At 49.5% G+C, this 19,377-nt stretch overlaps 1 protein-coding gene across 1 annotated transcript in view; it reads right to left on the reverse strand.

Annotated features, from left to right (window-relative positions):
- Positions 1-352: 352 nt before the first annotated feature.
- Positions 353-19,377, reverse strand: part of UROD (uroporphyrinogen decarboxylase) — a 30,031-nt gene continuing 11,006 nt past the window's right edge. The window contains exons 3-10 of the mRNA XM_063939434.1: positions 16,750-16,829; positions 16,409-16,471; positions 2,268-2,465; positions 2,017-2,178; positions 1,786-1,923; positions 1,426-1,526; positions 1,124-1,190; positions 353-666 (exon numbers count right to left, since the gene is read on the reverse strand). Coding sequence (XP_063795504.1) covers positions 490-666; positions 1,124-1,190; positions 1,426-1,526; positions 1,786-1,923; positions 2,017-2,178; positions 2,268-2,465; positions 16,409-16,471; positions 16,750-16,829 — 986 coding nt within the window. The 3' untranslated portion in view covers positions 353-489. The remainder of the gene's footprint in view (positions 667-1,123; positions 1,191-1,425; positions 1,527-1,785; positions 1,924-2,016; positions 2,179-2,267; positions 2,466-16,408; positions 16,472-16,749; positions 16,830-19,377) is intronic.

Below are 19,377 nucleotides of genomic sequence, written 5' to 3' on the forward strand. Positions count from 1 at the left end.
TGCCCGCGCAAATGAAATTTTCGCACCATCCTGTCGCTGACCGGCGATGCCCATTGTTGTCAGATGCGCATTACTATGCATACGCAGTTATGATCTGATCGCCCGCTGTGAGAAAACGCACAGCAGCGATCAAGCCCAGTAACACTTCAACAAGTTATACATCTGTGACCTGGCACCCAAACCTATCTATCTGTAATCTGCTACCGTTGTGACTGTGGGGGCGTGGACCTACCATAGCGCTGGGAAAATTATATTATCAAAGGCTGGAGATCCGCAGTATGAGGCTGTGGTTTATATTACTCAACTGCCCAAAAAACTGCTAGAAATCTATAAAGTCACATGGACACGAGTGTCTCAAATTGGTCTTTAATACATAATAATTCACAGGGTCTAATGTAACATTTCCTATTGATCCTCAGAAATATACACATACAAAGCAGATTCCTAAAAACGGAGACAATTTGGTTCCTATAAGTCCAGGGCTGATGCTCAGGAGTTAGTGGTTCCACGTCGGCCGTGGTCCTCTGAGTGTTTGTGCACTGCAGCGATAAAGGCTCCTACGTGCTCTGGGTCCATGTCGGGATATAAGCCGTGGCCCAGGTTAGCAATGTAGGCCCGCGTTCCAAAGGCTTGCAGCATATTCTTCACCACCTCCTCGATGTTCTCCTGCAGCAGAGATTGAAACAGGAAAGACTCAGTAACTCACGATACCTTATATACACCACCCCCCACCCCACTTTCCCCCGGACAGGTTTTCAAAATGACTTTGTGGACAAGCATTAGTTACTGAACTAGATGAATTCACCTTATTCACAGAAATCCTCAGATCAACTTTTTTTATGTTTTGTAAAAATTAGCCTCTGAGTATTCAGCAGGTGGCCTTCCAGTTGCTGTGGAACTACACATCCCAGAATGCCCTGCCACAGTTTTGCTTTTAGGGCATGCTGAGATTTGTGGTTCTACAACAGCTGGAGGTCCGCATGTTTAATACCCCTGCTCTATATAATCATTATAGCCGACCACAGTGGTTCCCTAATTCACCCACGTCCAATTCTTCCAACGTGCCAAAGGACCCGAACATGAAGCCATAATTATAAGCTACAGATAATTCTATAATACGCACCTTACTGGCATACAGAGCACAGGGATCCATATTGCCCTGCAGGGTCACCCTCCTCCCCGTTCTCTCTCTGAAACAAAGATTCAAATTAGTTTAAACCAGGAAAACTTTCAATGTTCCAAAGGTCTTAGAGAGAGTGAGATCTGTTATCACTGCAGCAGGATAAGAGCTCTTTAAAAGTTGCTAGAGGACTTTAGTGCATGGGATATGTAGCAAAGGGTCATCTGCTATACTCTGCAGTTTATGCTAGCGCCCTATAGCTGGGGACCATTGGCGTCTGATGGACCACAGCGCCGCCTCCTTACCTAGCTTCTTGCGGTCGAATCGTCCAGTCCAGGCCAACAACCTCATAACCTGACTGTGAGAGATCCTCCAGTGCGTAATGAGCATCCTTGGCAAAAACGATCTGCAAGAAAGTATCCATTGTTCATCTACATCAAATGATGGACGTAAAATAAGGATGACCGCTAAAGAAGTATTCATGCTATCATCAACCTAGTATAACTGTAAGGAGCCACAAAGCTTTACAACGAAGGACTGTAAGAATACTACGCTAAACTAAGGCCGTCTATGGTTTGTGATCTCCTCTTAAGGTTGAAACCAGCGGCACGGACAAAGAGCTCACATTGGTGCTTTCTTACACAAACCTATATTCACGAACCCACCATCGGCACTTGTTCCAATCCTTCATCCTTTAGCTTCTGTTTGACTCTGCAAGAGATTTCCCGGAGATGGGGCAGAGAAAATTCTGCAAATTGCTGGGGCCCAAGACATCCGGCATGAGACTCAAACACCTGCAGAGCCTGGAACACAAATACACAATGGTTTAATGGACATCGAGACCTGGTATTGTAGTCTTAGTGGCCAACAGCATCTTCTGCTAGTCTGCACCTCACCTGGGCTCCTGCTGCCACCTGTCCCACCAGATAGTCCACAATGACATCCGTGAGCTGCTTCAGAAGCTGGTGACTGGCAGATGGGTTCTGATACAGCCAGCGCTTTGCTTTGGACATTGTGTTAGAGCCTCCACCTTCTATCATATAGGTCATCAAAGTCCACTGCAAGAAGGTAAAACCAGAAGACAAGGTGGTCATGGAACACATCACAATGTAACCCAGTCACTAATACCTCTCTCGGTAACACTCACTGGAGCACCAGTGAATCCAATTAGGGGCACTTGCCCGGCTATTTTATGACGCGTTAGCGTGATGGCGCGAAACACATAGCCAAGATCCTGCGAAACGTCCACTGTAGGCTTCAGTTTTTTAAGATCCTCTGGGTTCTGAAGAGGGTTGGGGAATACAGGTCCTCTTCCTGGTTCCATATGGATATCCATCCCCAATGCCTGGGAACAATAACAGAACTCACTCAGTTGGGCAACACAAACGTTCCTGGAAGACCCCTAACTTTAAGATAGGAACAGTGACGTTTAATTACATTGGTCAGTGTTACTCTCCTGCAGTTCTGTAAAAGTATTAATCCTCTGTGCGGTTTAACCTACAATGACATCACTGGCTCTTCACTGTGCATGTATCATCCAATCAACACAGTACATAGCCACAAAGCAAGATGCCAAGCTGTCAGTCACTCTGTGCCTGCTGTTAGAAGCCCCTCCCCCTAACATGGCAGTCTGCAGCAGGAGCGAGTTGGAAATATTTAGTTAAGCATAATTGACCCTAGAAAGACAAATTTCCCTTCATAAAAATTACCATTCATAAACTTGGGAGCCCAGTGATATTACTAATTAATGACATTACTAGTTAATTCTGGTCACTTCACAATCTATAAAGTTCTGTAAATTTAGATTCACAAATGGAACTGGTTATATATTTGGGACATGATCTAATTACCATTAACAGATGTTTCATACATAGGGGGGGGTCAATAAATTACCTGTGGGTCCCCTTGCAGAGAGATTAAGTGCAGCTATATTGGCCTGTGTATATAAATAGACAAGTCTGGGGCAAGATGGGGCCACAAGTTGCGGTGCTTTTGGTGGCATTTCCACAACATTACAACGGAAGCTCACCCCCCTTCGCAGCATTGAACAGACCCCATACAGACAGAGAATGAGGTGAAACTGATCAGGATAGCACCATGGGGGGTCATTCCGACCCGATCGCTCATTGCAGTTTCTCGCAGCGCAGTGATCGAGTCAGAACTGCGCATGCGCCGCAGTGCGCCGGCGCATGCCAGCCGTCGTTGCCTAGCAATCGCCTCTGAGGCAGAGGCGGTCGCTGGACGGGAGGGGGCTGGATGGCGGCGTTAAGCAGCTGTTTAGGGGGCGCGGCGGCTGCATGACGTCATGCACAGCCGCTGCGGGCCGGGGAGCGACGAGTAGCTCCCGGCCTGCACGCTAAAGCTGCGCTGGTCGGGAGCTACTCTTGAAGTGCCAAGGCGCGTCCCCCCGCATGTCTGAGTGCCTGATCGTAGCCGTTGTAAATTTAGCACAGCTACGATCAACTCGGAATGACCCCCTATTTTCAGATGTTGGGCAATATTTAATAGCCTGCGTGGTTGTTTGGGAATTACTGCGAGTCTGCCCGTATTTGTAAAGAGACAATCATTTACAAGGCACTTCGCAGGCTATTACATATTGTGTTTTCTCTAACGTCCTAGTGGATGCTGGGGACTCCGTAAGGACCATGGGGAATAGACGGGCTCCGCAGGAGATAGGGCACTTTAAGAAAGCTTTGGATTCTGGGTGTGCACTGGCTCCTCCCTCTATGTCCCTCCTCTAGACCTCAGTTAGATCCTGTGCCCAGAGGATGAAGGGCGCACTGCAGGGAGCTCTCTTGAGTTCTTTGCTACAGAAAGCATTTTTGTTTTGGATTTTTACTTTTTTACAGGGAGCACTGCTGGCAACAGGCTCCCTGCATCGAGGGACTGAGGAGAGAGGGGCAGACCTACTTGACCGATAGGATCTGCTGCCTCGGCTACTGAACACCATTAGCTCCAGAGGGGGTGAACACAGGTTCGTCCTGGGCGTCCACCCCCGGAGCCGCGCCGCCGTTCTCCTCACAGAGCCAGAAGAGCAGAAGCAAGAAGACGTCTCAGGCGGCAGAAGCCTTCAGCTTCACAGAGGTAACGCACAGCACTGCAGCTGTGCGTCATTGCTCCACATCACCTCACACACTCCGGTCACTGTATGGGTGCAGGGCGCAGGGGGGGGCGCCCTGGGCAGCAATAGTAACACCTCTTGGATGGCAAATAGGTATATACATGTACAGCTGGGCACTGTACATGTATATAATTGAGCCCCCGCCATTTTTTCACAATTTTGAGCGGGATAGAAGCCCGCCGCTGAGGGGGCGGGGCTTCTCCCTCAGCACTCACCAGCGCCATTTCTCTCTCCACAGAACGCTCAGAGGAAGCTCCCCGGACTCTCCCCTGCTTACACACGGTGAAGGGGGTTTAAAAAAAGAGGGGGGGGGGGGGGGGCACATAAGTGGCGGATACAATATAATACAGCGCTGCTGGGGAAAAACATTCTGTGTTGGTCTCCAGGTTGTTGCGCTGGGGTGTGTGCTGGCATACTCTCTCTCTGTCTCTCCAAAGGGCCTTTCAGGGGATACTGTCTTCAGAAAGAGTTTCCCTGGGTGTGTGCAGTGTGTCGGTACGGGTGTGTCGACATGTTTGATGAGGAAGGCTCGCTAAATGTGGAGGGGGGAGTGCTTGAATGTAAGGTCGCCGTCGGCAACGCTGACACCGGACTGGGTGGATATGCTAAATGTCTTGAATGCAAATGTAAATCTTCTGCATAAAAGATTAGACAAGGCTGAAGCTAGGGATCAGTCAGGTAGCCAGCCCATGCCTGTCCCTGGGGAGCCAGGACCTTCAGGGTCTCAAAAGCGCCCCATATCCCAGGTCGCTGACACAGATACTGACTCTAGTGTCGACTATGAGGATGCAAAATTACAGCCGAAGGTGGCAAAAGGTATTAGGTACATGATTATTGCCATAAAGGAGGTTTTGCATATCACGGAAGAACCCCCTGTCCCTGACACGAGGGTTCACATGTATAAAGGGAAAAGGCCTGAGGTCACGTTTCCGTCCTCATTTGAGCTAAGCGAATTATGCGAAAAGGCTTGGGAATCTCCAGATCGGAGACTACAGGTTCCCAAAAGGATTCTCATGGCGTATCCCTTTCCACAGAAGGATCGGATACGATGGGAATCTGCGCCTAAAGTAGACAAGGCGCTGACACGCTTATCCAAGAAGGTGGCACTGCCTTCTCCGGATACTGCTTCCCTTAAGGATCCTGCTGATCGTAAGCAGGAAATCACCCTGAAGCACATTTACACACATTCAGGAACTATAGTTAGGCCGGCCATGGCGTCGGCCTGGGTTTGTAGTGCTGTCGTGGCATGGGCAGACTCCTTATCTACGGAGATTGACACCTTAGATAGGGATACCATCCAAATGACCATGGAGCATATCAGAGATGCTGCCTTGTATATGAGGGATGCTCAGAGAGACATTTGTTTACTAAGCTCTAGAATAAACGCTATGTCTATTTCTGCTAGGCGACTCTTGTGGACCCGACAGTGGACGGGAGACGCCGACTCGAAGCAGCATATGGAGTCATTGCCGTACAAGGGGGAGGAATTGTTTGGAGAAGGCCTCTCGGACCTAGTCTCTACTGCTACAGCCGGTAAATCGAATTTTTTACCTTAAGTTCCCCCGCAGCATTCTAAGAAGGTACCGCATTATCAAATGCAGTCCTTTCGTTCCAATAAAAACAAGAAGGTACGAGGATCGTCCTTCGTTGCCAGAGGTAAAGGTAAGGGAAAACGGCTGCACTCAGCTTGTTCCCAGGAGCAGAAGTCCTCCCCTACTTCCGCAAAGTCCACAGCATGACGCTGGGGCTTTCCGGGGGGAGTCAGATCAAGTGGGGGCACGTCTTCGTCTTTTCAGCCACGTCTGGGTTCAATCACAGGTGGATCCCTGGGCAATAGAGATTGTTTCCCAGGGATACAGACTGGAATTCGAAGACATGCCCCCTCGCCGGTTTTTCAAATCGGTTCTGCCAGCTTCCCCGTCAGAGAGGGAGCTAGTGTTAACGGCAATTCACAAATTGTACATTCAACAGGTGATAATCAAGGTTCCTCATCTCCAGCAAGGAGAGGGTTATTATTCATCCCTGTTTGTGGTACCGAAACCGGACGGTTCGGTCAGACCCATTCTAAATCTAAAATCCCTGAACCTGTACTTGAAGAGGTTCAAGTTCAAGATGGAATCGCTCAGAATGGTCGTCGCCAGCCTGGAGGGAGGGGATTGGATGGTGTCCCTGGACATAAAGGATGCGTACCTTCATGTTCCGATTTTCCCCCCTCATCAGGCGTTTCTGAGATTTGCAGTACAGGATTGTCACTACCAATTTCAGACGTTGCCGTTTGGTCTTTTCACGGCCCCGAGAATTTTCACCAAGGTAATGGCGGAAATGATGGTGCTCTTGCGCAAGCAGGGAGTCACAATTATCCCGTACTTGGACGATCTCCTGATAAAGGCGAGATCTCGGGAGAAGTTGCTGGACAGCGTGTCCGTGAAGACGTTGCAGAAGCACGGTTGGATTCTCAATTTACCGAAATCCCAGCTAGTGCCTGCAACACGTCTGACCTTTTTGGGCCCGATTCTAGACACAGACCAAAAAAAGAGTTTTTCTTCCGGTGGACAAGGCTCAGGAGCTCATAGCCCTGGTCAGGAACCTTTTAAAGCCAAAAAAGGTTTCTGTGCATCATTGCACAAAAGTTCTGGGGAAGATGGTGGCTTCATACGAGGCCATCCCCTTCGGCAAGTTCCATGCGAGGACCTTCCAATGGGACCTATTGGACAAATGGTCTGGGTCCCATCTACATTTGCAGAAACGGATCACCCTGTCTCCCAGGGCCAGGGTATCTCTCCTGTGGTGGCTGCACAGTGCTCACCTCCTAGAGGGTCGCAGGTTCGGCATTCAGGACTGGATCCTGGTGACCACGGACGCGAGCCTCCGAGGTTGGGGAGCTGTCGCACTGGGAAGAAATTTCCAAGGTCTCTGGTCAAGCATAGAGACTTGTCTCCCCATCAATGTCCTGGAGTTAAGGGCCATTTACAACGCCCTACGCCAGGCGGAGGAATGGCTTCAGAACAAACCGGTTCTGATTCAGTCGGACAATGTCACGGCAGTGGCTCATGTAAACCGCAAGGGCGGCACAAGGAGCAGAGTGGCCATGGCAGAGGCGTCCAGGATTCTGCGCTGGGCGGAAGGCCATGTAAGCGCGCTATCAGCAGTGTTCATCCCGGGGGTGGACAACTGGGAGGCGGACTTCCTCAGCAGGCAGGACCTGCATCCGGGAGAGTGGGGACTTCATCAAGAAGTCTTCACACAGATCGTGGATCGGTGGGAACTGCCTCAAATAGACATGACGGCGTCCCGTCTCAACAAAAAGCTAAAGAGGTATTGCGCCAGGTCAAGAGACCCTCAGGCGGTAGCGGTAGACGCTCTGGTGACACCATGGGTGTTCAGATCGGTCTATGTGTTTCCTCCTCTGCCTCTCATACCCAAGGTGTTGAGATTAATAAGACTAAGAAGGGTCAGAGCGATTCTCATTGTTCCAGATTGGCCAAGGAGGACTTGGTATCCGGATCTGCAAGAGTTGCTCACAGAAGATCCGTGGCCTCTTCCTCTAAGGCAGGACCTGCTGCAGCAGGGGCCCTGTCTGTTCCAAGACTTACCGCGGCTGCATTTGACGGCATGGCGGTTGAACGCCGGATCCTAGCGGAAAAAGGGATTCCGGAGGAGGTCATTCCTACCCTGATCAAGGCTAGGAATGATGTGACATCGAAACATTATCCCCGTATATGGCGGAAATAGGTTTCTTGGTGCGAGGCCAGAGCTGCTCCTACGGAGGAGTTCCATTTGGGCCGGATGCTTCACTTCCTTCAAACGGGAGTGAATTTGGGCCTAAAATTAGGGCCCATAAAAGGTCCAAATTTCGGCCTTATCCATTTTCTTTCTTTTGTGAAGGGCGTGCTGCATATTCAGCCTCCCTTTGTGACTCCGGTGGCGCCTTGGGATCTTAACGTGGTATTAAGTTTCCTCAAGTCACCTTGGTTTGAACCACTCAAAACAGTGGAGTTGAAATACCTCACTTGGAAAGTGGTCATGTTGTTGGCCTTGGCTTCTGCAAGGCGTGTTTCGGAATTAGCGGCTTTATCATATAAAAGCCCATACCCGATTTTTCACGTGGATAGGGCAGAGTTGAGGACTCGGCCTCAATTTCTGCCCAAGGTGGTCTCATCTTTTCATATGAACCAACCTATTGTCGTGCCTGTGGCTACACGGGACTTGGAGGATTCTGAGTCCCTGGATGTGGTCAGGGCTTTGAAGATTTATGTGACCAGAACAGCTAGGATCCGGAAGACGGAAGCTCTGTTTGTTCTGTATGCAGCCAACAAGGTTGGCGCTCCTGCTTCAAAGCAGACTATTGCTCGCTGGATCTGTAACACGATTCAGCAGGCGCATTCTACGGCAGGATTGCCATTACCTAAATCGGTTAAGGCCCATTCCACAAGGAAGGTGGGCTCTTCTTGGGCGGCTGCCCGAGGGGTCTCGGCATTACAGCTTTGCCGAGCGCCTACTTGGTCAGGTTCCAACACTTTTGCGAAGTTCTATAAGTTTGACACCCTGGCTGAGGAGGACCTTGTGTTTGCTCAATCGGTGCTGCAGAGTCATCCGCACTCTCCCGCCCTTTTGGGAGCTTTGGTATAATCCTCATGGTCCTTACGGAGTCCCCAGCATCCACTAAGACGTTAGAGAAAATAAGATTTTACTTACCGGTAAATCTATTTCTCGTAGTCCGTAGTGGATGCTGGGCGCCCGTCCCAAGTGCGGACTTCTTCTGCAAGACTAGTATATAGTTATTGCTTCAATAAGGGTTATATTATAGTTGGTCGGTCTTGAACCGAGGCTATGGTAATTGTTCATACTGTTAACTGGGTAGTTTATCACAAGTTATACGGTGTGATTGGTGTGGCTGGTATGAATCTCACCCTTAGATTACAAAAATCCTTTCCTCGTACTGTTCATATCCTCTGGGCACAGTTTCTCTAACTGAGGTCTAGAAGAGGGACATAGAGGGAGGAGCAAGTGCACACCCAGAATCCAAAGCTTTCTTAAAGTGCCCTATCTCCTGCGGAGCCCGTCTATTCCCCATGGTCCTTACGGAGTCCCCAGCATCCACTACGGACTACGAGAAATAGATTTACCGGTAAGTAAAATCTTATTTTCTCTATCGTCCTAGTGGATGCTGGGGTTCCTGAAAGGACCATGGGGAATAGCGGCTCCGCAGGAGACAGGGCACAAAAAGTAAAGCTTTTCCGATCAGGTGGTGTGCACTGGCTCCTCCCCCTATGACCCTCCTCCAGACTCCAGTTAGATTTTTGTGCCCGGCCGAGAAGGGTGCAATCTAGGTGGCTCTCCTAAAGAGCTGCTTAGAGAAAGTTTAGCTAGGTTTTTTATGTTACAGTGATTCCTGCTGGCAACAGGATCACTGCAGCGAGGGACTGAGGGGAGAAGGAGTCAACTCACCTGCGTGCAGGATGGATTGGCTTCTTGGCTACTGGACATCAAGCTCCAGAGGGACGATCACAGGTACAGCCTGGATGGTCACCGGAGCCGCGCCGCCGGCCCCCTTGCAGATGCTGAAGACAGAAGAGGTCCAGAATCGGCGGCTGAAGACTCCTGCAGTCTTCTAAAGGTAGCGCACAGCACTGCAGCTGTGCGCCATTTTCCTCTCAGCACACTTCACACGGCAGTCACTGAGGGTGCAGGGCGCTGGGAGGGGGGCGCCCTGGGAGGCAAATGAGTACCTATAAAGGCTAAAAATACCTCACATATAGCCCTAGAGGCTATATGGAGATATTTAACCCCTGCCTAATTTCTCAAAATAGCGGGAGACGAGCCCGCCGGAAAAGGGGCGGGGCCTATCTCCTCAGCACACGGCGCCATTTCCTCTCACAGCTCCGCTGGTCAGGACGGCTCCCAGGTCTCTCCCCTGCACTGCACTACAGAAACAGGGTAAAACAGAGAGGGGGGGCAAATTTATGGCGATATTTTTATATAACAAAGCAGCTATAGGGGAGCACTTATTATAAGGCTATCCCTGATATATATATAGCGCTTTTGGTGTGTGCTGGCAAACTCTCCCTCTGTCTCCCCAAAGGGCTAGTGGGTCCTGTCTTCATTAGGAGCATTCCCTGTGTGTCTGCTGTGTGTCGGTACGTGTGTGTCGACATGTATGAGGACGATATTGGTGTGGAGGCGGAGCAATTGCCAAATATGGGGATGTCACCTCCTAGGGGGTCGACACCAGAATGGATGCCTTTATTTATGGAACTACGGGATAGTGTCAACACGCTAAAGCAGTCGTTTGACGACATGAGACGGCCGGACAATCAATTAGTGCCTGTCCAGGCGACTCAAACACCGTCAGGGGCTGTGAAACGCCCTTTGCCTCAGTCGGTCGACACAGACCCAGACACAGGCGATGACTCCAGTGGTGACGGTGACGAATCAACCGTATTTTCCAGTAGGGCCACACGTTATATGATTTTGGCAATGAAGGAGGCGTTACATTTAGCTGATACTACAGGTACCACTAAACAGGGTATTATGTGGGGTATGAAAAAACTACCTATAGTTTTTCCTGAATCAGAAGAACTAAATGACGTGTGTAATGAAGCGTGGGTTGCCCCTGATAAAAAGCTGATAATTTCAAAGAAATTATTGGCATTATACCCTTTCCCGCCAGAGGTTAGGGAGCGCTGGGAAACACCTCCTAGGGTGGACAAGGCGCTAACACGCTTATCTAAACAAGTGGCGTTACCCTCTCCTGAGACGGCCGCACTTAAAGATCCATCAGATAGGAGGATGGAAAATATCCAAAAAAGTATATACACACATGCAGGTGTTATACTACGACCAGCTGTAGCAACTGCCTGGATGGGCAGTGCGGGGGTAGTTTGGTCAGAATCCCTGATTGAAAATATTGATACCCTGGACAGGGACAATATTTTACTGTCGTTAGAACAAATAAAGGATGCATTTCTTTATATGCGTGATGCACAGAGGGATATATGCACACTGGCATCACGGGTAAGTGCTATGTCCATTTCGGCCAGAAGAGCTTTATGGACGCGACAGTGGACAGGCGATGCGGATTCAAAACGGCATATGGAAGTTTTGCCGTATAAGGGGGAGGAGTTATTTGGAGTCGGTCTATCAGATTTGGTGGCCACGGCTACAGCCGGGAAATCCACCTTTCTACCTCAAGTCACTCCCCAACAGAAAAAGGCACCGACTTTTCAACCGCAGCCCTTTCGTTCCTTTAAAAATAAGAGAGCAAAGGGCTATTCATATTTGCCACGAGGCAAAGGTCGAGGGAAGGGACAGCAACACGCAGCTCCTTCCCAGGATCAGAAGCCCTCCCCGGCTTCTACAAAAGCCTCAGCATGACGCTGGGGCTTCTCAAGCGGACTCGGGGACGGTGGGCGGTCGTCTCAAAAATTACAGCGCGCAGTGGGCTCACTCGCAAGTAGATCCCTGGATCCTGCAGATAATATCTCAGGGATACAGGTTGGAATTAGAGACAGATCCACCTCGCCGTTTCCTGAGGTCTGCTTTACCAACGTCCCCCTCCGAAAGGGAGACGGTGTTGGAAGCCATTCACAAGCTGTACTCTCAGCAGGTGATAGTCAAGGTACCTCTTCTGCAACAAGGGAAGGGGTATTATTCCACTCTTTTTGTGGTACCGAAGCCGGATGGCTCGGTAAGGCCTATTCTAAATCTGAAGTCCTTGAACCTGTACATAAAGAAGTTCAAGTTCAAAATGGAGTCACTCAGAGCAGTGATAGCGAACCTGGAAGAGGGGGACTTTATGGTATCCTTGGACATCAAGGATGCGTATCTCCACGTTCCAATTTACCCCTCACACCAGGGGTACCTCAGGTTCGTTGTACAAAACTGTCACTATCAGTTTCAGACGCTGCCGTTCGGATTGTCCACGGCACCTCGGATCTTTACAAAGGTAATGGCCGAGATGATGATTCTTCTTCGAAGAAAAGGCGTATTAATTATCCCATACTTGGACGATCTCCTAATAAGGGCGAGGTCCAGAGAACAGCTAGAGATGGGATTAGCACTGTCTCAAGAAGTGCTAAAACAGCACGGGTGGATTCTGAATATTCCAAAATCCCAGTTAATGCCGACAACTCGTCTGCTGTTCCTAGGGATGATTCTGGACACGGTTCAGAAAAAGGTTTTTCTCCCGGAGGAAAAAGCCAAGGAGTTATCCGAGCTTGTCAGGAACCTCCTAAAACCAGGAAAGGTGTCTGTACATCAATGCACAAGAGTCCTGGGAAAAATGGTGGCTTCTTACGAAGCGATTCCATTCGGCAGATTCCACGCAAGAATTTTCCAAAGGGATCTGTTGGACAAATGGTCAGGGTCGCATCTTCAGATGCACCTACGGATAACCCTGTCTCCAAGGACAAGGGTGTCTCTTCTGTGGTGGTTGCAGAGTGCTCATCTATTGGAGGGCCGCAGATTCGGCATACAGGATTGGATCCTGGTGACCACGGACGCCAGCCTGAGAGGCTGGGGAGCAGTCACACAAGGAAGAAACTTCCAGGGAGTATGGACGAGCCTGGAAACGTCTCTTCACATAAACATTCTGGAACTAAGAGCAATATACAATGCTCTAAACCAGGCAGAACCTCTGCTTCAGGGAAAACCGGTATTGATCCAGTCGGACAACATCACGGCAGTCGCCCATGTGAACAGACAGGGCGGCACAAGAAGCAGGAGGGCAATGGCAGAAGCTGCAAGGATTCTTCGCTGGGCAGAGAATCATGTGATAGCACTGTCAGCAGTGTTCATCCCGGGAGTGGACAACTGGGAAGCAGACTTCCTCAGCAGACACGATCTTCACCCGGGAGAGTGGGGACTTCATCCAGAAGTCTTCCACATGCTGGTAACCCGTTGGGAAAGACCAATGGTGGACATGATGGCGTCTCGCCTCAACAAAAAACTGGACAGGTATTGCGCCAGGTCAAGAGATCCGCAGGCAATAGCTGTGGACGCGCTGGTAACGCCTTGGGTGTACCAGTCGGTGTATGTGTTTCCTCCTCTGCCTCTCATACCAAAAGTATTGAGAATTATACGGCAAAGAGGCGTAAGAACGATACTAGTGGTTCCGGATTGGCCAAGGAGGACTTGGTACCCGGAACTTCAAGAGATGATCACGGAAGATCCGTGGCCTCTACCTCTAAGGAGGGACTTGCTTCAGCAGGGTCCCTGTCTGTTTCAAGACTTACCGCGGCTGCGTTTGACGGCATGGCGGTTGAACGCCGGATCCTAAAGGAAAGAGGCATGCCGGAAGAAGTCATTCCTACTTTGATTAAAGCAAGGAAGGAAGTAACCGTGCAACATTATCACCGAATTTGGCGAAAATATGTTGCGTGGTGCGAAGATCGGAGTGCTCCGACGGAGGAATTTCAACTGGGTCGATTCCTACATTTCCTGCAATCAGGATTGTCAATGGGTCTCAAATTGGGATCTATTAAGGTTCAAATTTCGGCCCTGTCGATTTTCTTTCAAAAAGAATTGGCTTCAGTCCCTGAAGTCCAGACCTTTGTTAAGGGAGTGCTGCATATACAGCCTCCTGTGGTGCCTCCAGTGGCACCGTGGGATCTAAATGTGGTTTTGGACTTCCTAAAATCTCATTGGTTTGAACCACTAAAAAAGGTGGATTTGAAATATCTCACATGGAAAGTGACCATGCTTCTAGCCCTGGCTTCTGCCAGGAGAGTGTCAGAATTGGCAGCTTTATCTTACAAAAGCCCATATCTGATTTTCCATTCGGACAGGGCAGAACTGCGGACTCGTCCGCATTTTCTCCCTAAGGTGGTGTCAGCATTTCATCTGAACCAGCCTATTGTAGTGCCTGCGGCTACAAGTGACTTGGAGGACTCCAAGTTACTGGACGTTGTCAGAGCATTAAAAATATATATTGCAAGGACAGCTGGAGTCAGAAAATCTGACTCGTTGTTTATATTGTATGCACCCAACAAGATGGGTGCTCCTGCGTCTAAGCAGACGATTGCTCGTTGGATCTGTAGCACAATCCAACTTGCACATTCTGTGGCAGGCTTGCCACAGCCTAAATCTGTAAAGGCCCACTCCACAAGGAAGGTGGGCTCATCTTGGGCGGCTGCCCGAGGGGTCTCGGCATTACAACTTTGCCGAGCAGCTACGTGGTCAGGGGAGAACACGTTTGTAAAATTTTACAAATTTGATACTCTGGCTAAGGAGGACCTGGAGTTCTCTCATTCGGTGCTGCAGAGTCATCCGCACTCTCCCGCCCGTTTGGGAGCTTTGGTATAATCCCCATGGTCCTTTCAGGAACCCCAGCATCCACTAGGACGATAGAGAAAATAAGATTTTACTTACCGATAAATCTATTTCTCGGAGTCCGTAGTGGATGCTGGGCGCCCATCCCAAGTGCGGATTATCTGCATAAATTGTACATAGTTATTGTTAACTAATTCGGGTTATTGTTGAAGGAAGCCATCTTTCAGAGGCTCCGCTGTTATCATACTGTTAACTGGGTTTAGATCACAAGTTGTACGGTGTGATTGGTGTGGCTGGTATGAGTCTTACCCGGGATTCAAAATCCTCCCTTATTGTGTACGCTCGTCCGGGCACAGTACCTAACTGGAGTCTGGAGGAGGGTCATAGGGGGAGGAGCCAGTGCACACCACCTGATCGGAAAAGCTTTACTTTTTGTGCCCTGTCTCCTGCGGAGCCGCTATTCCCCATGGTCCTTTCAGGAACCCCAGCATCCACTACGGACTCCGAGAAATAGATTTATCGGTAAGTAAAATCTTATTTTGTGTGCGATGTAGGAGATCTTCCTATGAGGTTTATCCATTCCCCGCAGCATGTGTAGGAGTCACACTGTGAATGGCCAGCAGTAGCTAAGTTATATGACCGTTCGCTGCGTTTCATCACAAGCTTCTCTAGAGCAATAGAATGTGCAGATCACCGTTTACTTATCAAAGTACACAACCTTTCTGTCCCAAGAGAGGAGCGATCTATGTGATTCAGACCTGTTGTGTGTTTTTGCACAGCGGGCGATTATCGATTGACTGCGCATGGACCACAATGCGCACGCGCGTCACCAAACAGCAACAGGAAGAGGCCGTTTGTGGGTGGTAACTGGCCATTATCTGGGAGTGTCAGGGAAAACGCAGGCGTTCCTAAGCGATATCAGGGAGGGTGTGTGACGTCAGCCTGTTTCTAACGCACTGTAGGAGTAAGTCCTGGGCTGCGCACACACTGCACACAGTGGAAAAACCATTTGACGGTGAGTGAGTTGTGAACGGATTTGCAGCTTTCCGCTGAATGAGGGATATTTGTAGCACGGCGTACACATGCGATCGCATACTTGCACGGGGCGAATTTACACTCCCCCTGGGCGGCGACTATCTGATCGCAGGACAAGAAAATTAGCAGCCCAGCGATCAGGTCTGAATTAGGCCCTACATCGGCTATATAGAAACTATAATTCTAGGCGCTTTGATGGCATCGTATACATTACTACCAGTATGCACCTTACGTGTGTTTAGCTGCCCATAACAGCCATCTAGTGGACAAGTGGAGTTACAACAAGGACTTACACAAAAATGTGAACACATCTCTTTACAACAGGGATGGGGAACCTTCGGCCCTCCAGCTGTTGTTGAACTACACATACCAGCATGCATTGCTACAGTTTTGCTATTTGGCCATGCTAAAACTGTTGCAGGGCATGCTGGGATGTGTAGTTCAACAACAGCTGGAGGGCCGAAGGTTCCCCATCCCTGCTTTACAAAAATGGATTTTACATTTACAGCCAGACTAACAGGTCATTTTAGTGCACAATAATTTCTAGTTTGTGAATATATTTATAGAATAATCCATACTACTAGGAAGAACCATAAACTGAATTATTAATGCTGGCTCTGTCCAATCAGCACTTGCATTAGCAAGACCCATATTTCAATTCTCCTGGGTGCAGATACAGCCCCGGTGAGGGTGATGTGATATAGCATGGGACATACAGGGCTGGAGGTAGCGAGGAGTTAATTAAAACGTACTGTTTGGCTGGAATGATGCTTTATATGCAATATCACACATTAGTAGGGCAGCTAATAAAATAACTCTGTTAAGCAGTACAATGCTAAGGTCTATATGAAACCACCACTAACCTGCGGTATAACAAGAATATCAGAGAAGATGATAGCAGCATCCAAAGGGAACCTACGCAGCGGCTGTGAGAAGAAACACAATGTCAGAAGGAGGACACAACATCCCCCCATCCCGGGTATTCTATCAAGAATCCATGTTCCCCGATATATTTACACCGATATCCTGCTTGTAAATGAATTCCATAGGCACCAGAGCACCAGCCTCTCTAATAATTCTAGCTACAGCAAGTGAAACAAGGCATTATCCCACCTAGAAGGCCACATGATACTCCTATAAATACAGTAAAAAGGTATTTTCTATATAATCTCCCAATCACACTTCCCTCGCCCCAGCTCATCACCTGTAAGGTGAGCTCACAGCATATTTCAGGGCTGCGGCACGAAGCAAAGAAATCCTGTCCAGCGCGGGTCTCCCGAAACTCTGCAAGAGAAGTACATCAAACACTAACCACAAGAGGGCAGCACTGTGTACACTACAAGCTTGGGATCTGGTGCATTGTTAAGAGTGTGTGCAGTTCAGATTAAAAACTCTGATATAGATTTCAAAGGGGGTGGGGGAGTGATCACTATAGGATCACTGAAACATTTAAGCTGGTGTTCCGGAAGGAGGGGTGGTCATAGAGTCAGGGGTATGATCACTAAACACTTTCCCAGAGGCAGATGTGACTATCCCCCTCCAATGCTGTCCTCCAGGGGGAACACTCCATTCCCCCCGCAAAGCAAATCCCGTCACTGCAATCCTCCAGCGGGACACTCCATTCCCCCCGCAAAGCAAATCCCGTCACTGCAGTCCTCCAGCGGGGACACTCCATTCCCCCCGCAAAGCAAATCCCGTCACTGCAGTCCTCCAGCGGGGACACTCCATTCCCCCCACAAAGCAAATCCCGTCACTGCAGTCCTCCAGCGGGGACACTCCATTCCCCCCGCAAAGCAAATCCCGTCACTGCAGTCCTCCAGCGGGGACACTCCATTCCCCCCGCAAAGCAAATCCCGTCACTGCAGTCCTCCAGCGGGGACACTCCATTCCCCCCGCAAAGCAAATCCCGTCACTGCAGTCCTCCAGCGGGACACTCCATTCCTCCCGCAAAGCAAATCCCGTCACTGCAGTCCTCCACCAGGGACACTCCATTCCTCCCCACAAAGCAAATCCCGTCACTGCAGTCCTCCAGCGGGGACACTCCATTCCCCAGCAAAGCAAATCCCGTCACTGCAATCCTCCAGCGGGGACACTCCATTCCTCCCCACAAAGCAAATCCCGTCACTGCAGTCCTCCAGCGGGGACACTCCATTCCCCAGCAAAGCAAATCCCGTCACTGCAATCCTCCAGCGGGGACACTCCATTCCCCCCGCAAAGCAAATCCCGTCACTGCAGTCCTCCAGCGGGGACACTCCATTCCCCCCGCAAAGCAAATCCCAGCCCAGGCAAGGTTACTGCAGTCCTCCAGCAAGGTCATTCCTGGCCCCCAAAGAACAGCACAGAGTATTCTAAAGCAGACATGTGGGGTAATGTGAAGTAAGATAATCATGGGTCCCAGGGATAAGACCCACGGAAATGCTACACAGATGTGAAGGACAGAGGGAGGGTGTGTGGGTGTAACATATTTTTGGGGGCAGAGTATTAAGCCTTGAAAGTGAAAAAGTGGAGAGAGATAAAGTACCAACCAATCAGCTCCTAACTGCCATGTTACAGGATGTGTTTGAAAAATGACACTTTGGAGCGGATTGGTTGGTACTTTATCACTCTTGACACACTCCCGGGTGTCATTACTGTGTACCCTGAAACTCCACATAGCACCACAATTTGTCTTTATAACACAAAATAACACGTTGTCCAATGACTCTGCGTTGAAGACAGATCAGAATGCTCCATCTGCGGCCTTAATAGTGTCACACTAGAGGCACCTGCAGGAAAGAGGAGAGACACAAGTGCCCCACACCTCAATCATGTGGTCAGTACAGACATAAAATAAGATTTTACTCACCGGTAAATCTTTTTCTCGTAGTCCGTAGTGGATGCTGGGGACTCCGTAAGGACCATGGGGAATAGACGGGCTCCGCAGGAGACTGGGCACTCTAAAGAAAGATTTAGTACTACCTGGTGTGCACTGGCTCCTCCCTCTATGCCCCTCGTCCAGACCTCAGTTAAGGAAACTGTGCCCGGAAGAGCTGACATTACAAGGAAAGGATTTGGAATCCAGGGTAAGACTCATACCAGCCACACCGTACAACTTGTGATAACTTACCCAGTCAACAGTATGAACAAACAACATAGCATCAACCAAAGGATGCCAATATAACATAACCCTTTATTAAGCAATAACTATATACACGTATTGCAGAAAGTCCGCACTTGGGACGGGCGCCCAGCATCCACTACGGACTACGAGAAAAAGATTTACCGGTGAGTAAAATCTTATTTTCTCTAACGTCCTAGTGAATGCTGGGGACTCCATAAGGACCATGGGGATTATACCAAAGCCTCCAAACGGGCGGGAGAGTGCGGATGACTCTGCAGCACCGAATGGGCAAACACAAGGTCCTCCTCAGCCAGGGTATCAAACTTGTAGAATTTTGCAAAAGTGTTTGAACCCGACCAAGTAGCAGCTCGGCAAAGCTGTAATGCCGAGACCCCTTGGGCAGCCGCCCAAGAAGAGCCCACCTTCCTTGTGGAGTGGGCTTTCACTGATTTTGGATGCGGCAATCCTGCCGCAGAATGAGCCTGCTGAATCGTGTTACAGATCCAGCGCGCAATAGTTTGCTTTGAAGCAGGAGCACCCAGCTTGTTGGATGCATACAGGATAAACAGCGAGTCAGTCTTCCTGACTCCAGCCGTTCTGTTAACATAAGTCTTCAAAGCCCGGACCACGTCCAGCAACTTGGAATCTTCCAAGTCACGAGTAGCCGCAGGCACCACAATAGGTTGGTTCAAATGAAACGAAGACACAACCTTTGGTAGAAATTGTGGACGA

The sequence above is a fragment of the Pseudophryne corroboree genome, chromosome 9 (assembly GCF_028390025.1).
Source record: "Pseudophryne corroboree isolate aPseCor3 chromosome 9, aPseCor3.hap2, whole genome shotgun sequence".
NCBI lineage: Eukaryota > Metazoa > Chordata > Amphibia > Anura > Myobatrachidae > Pseudophryne > Pseudophryne corroboree.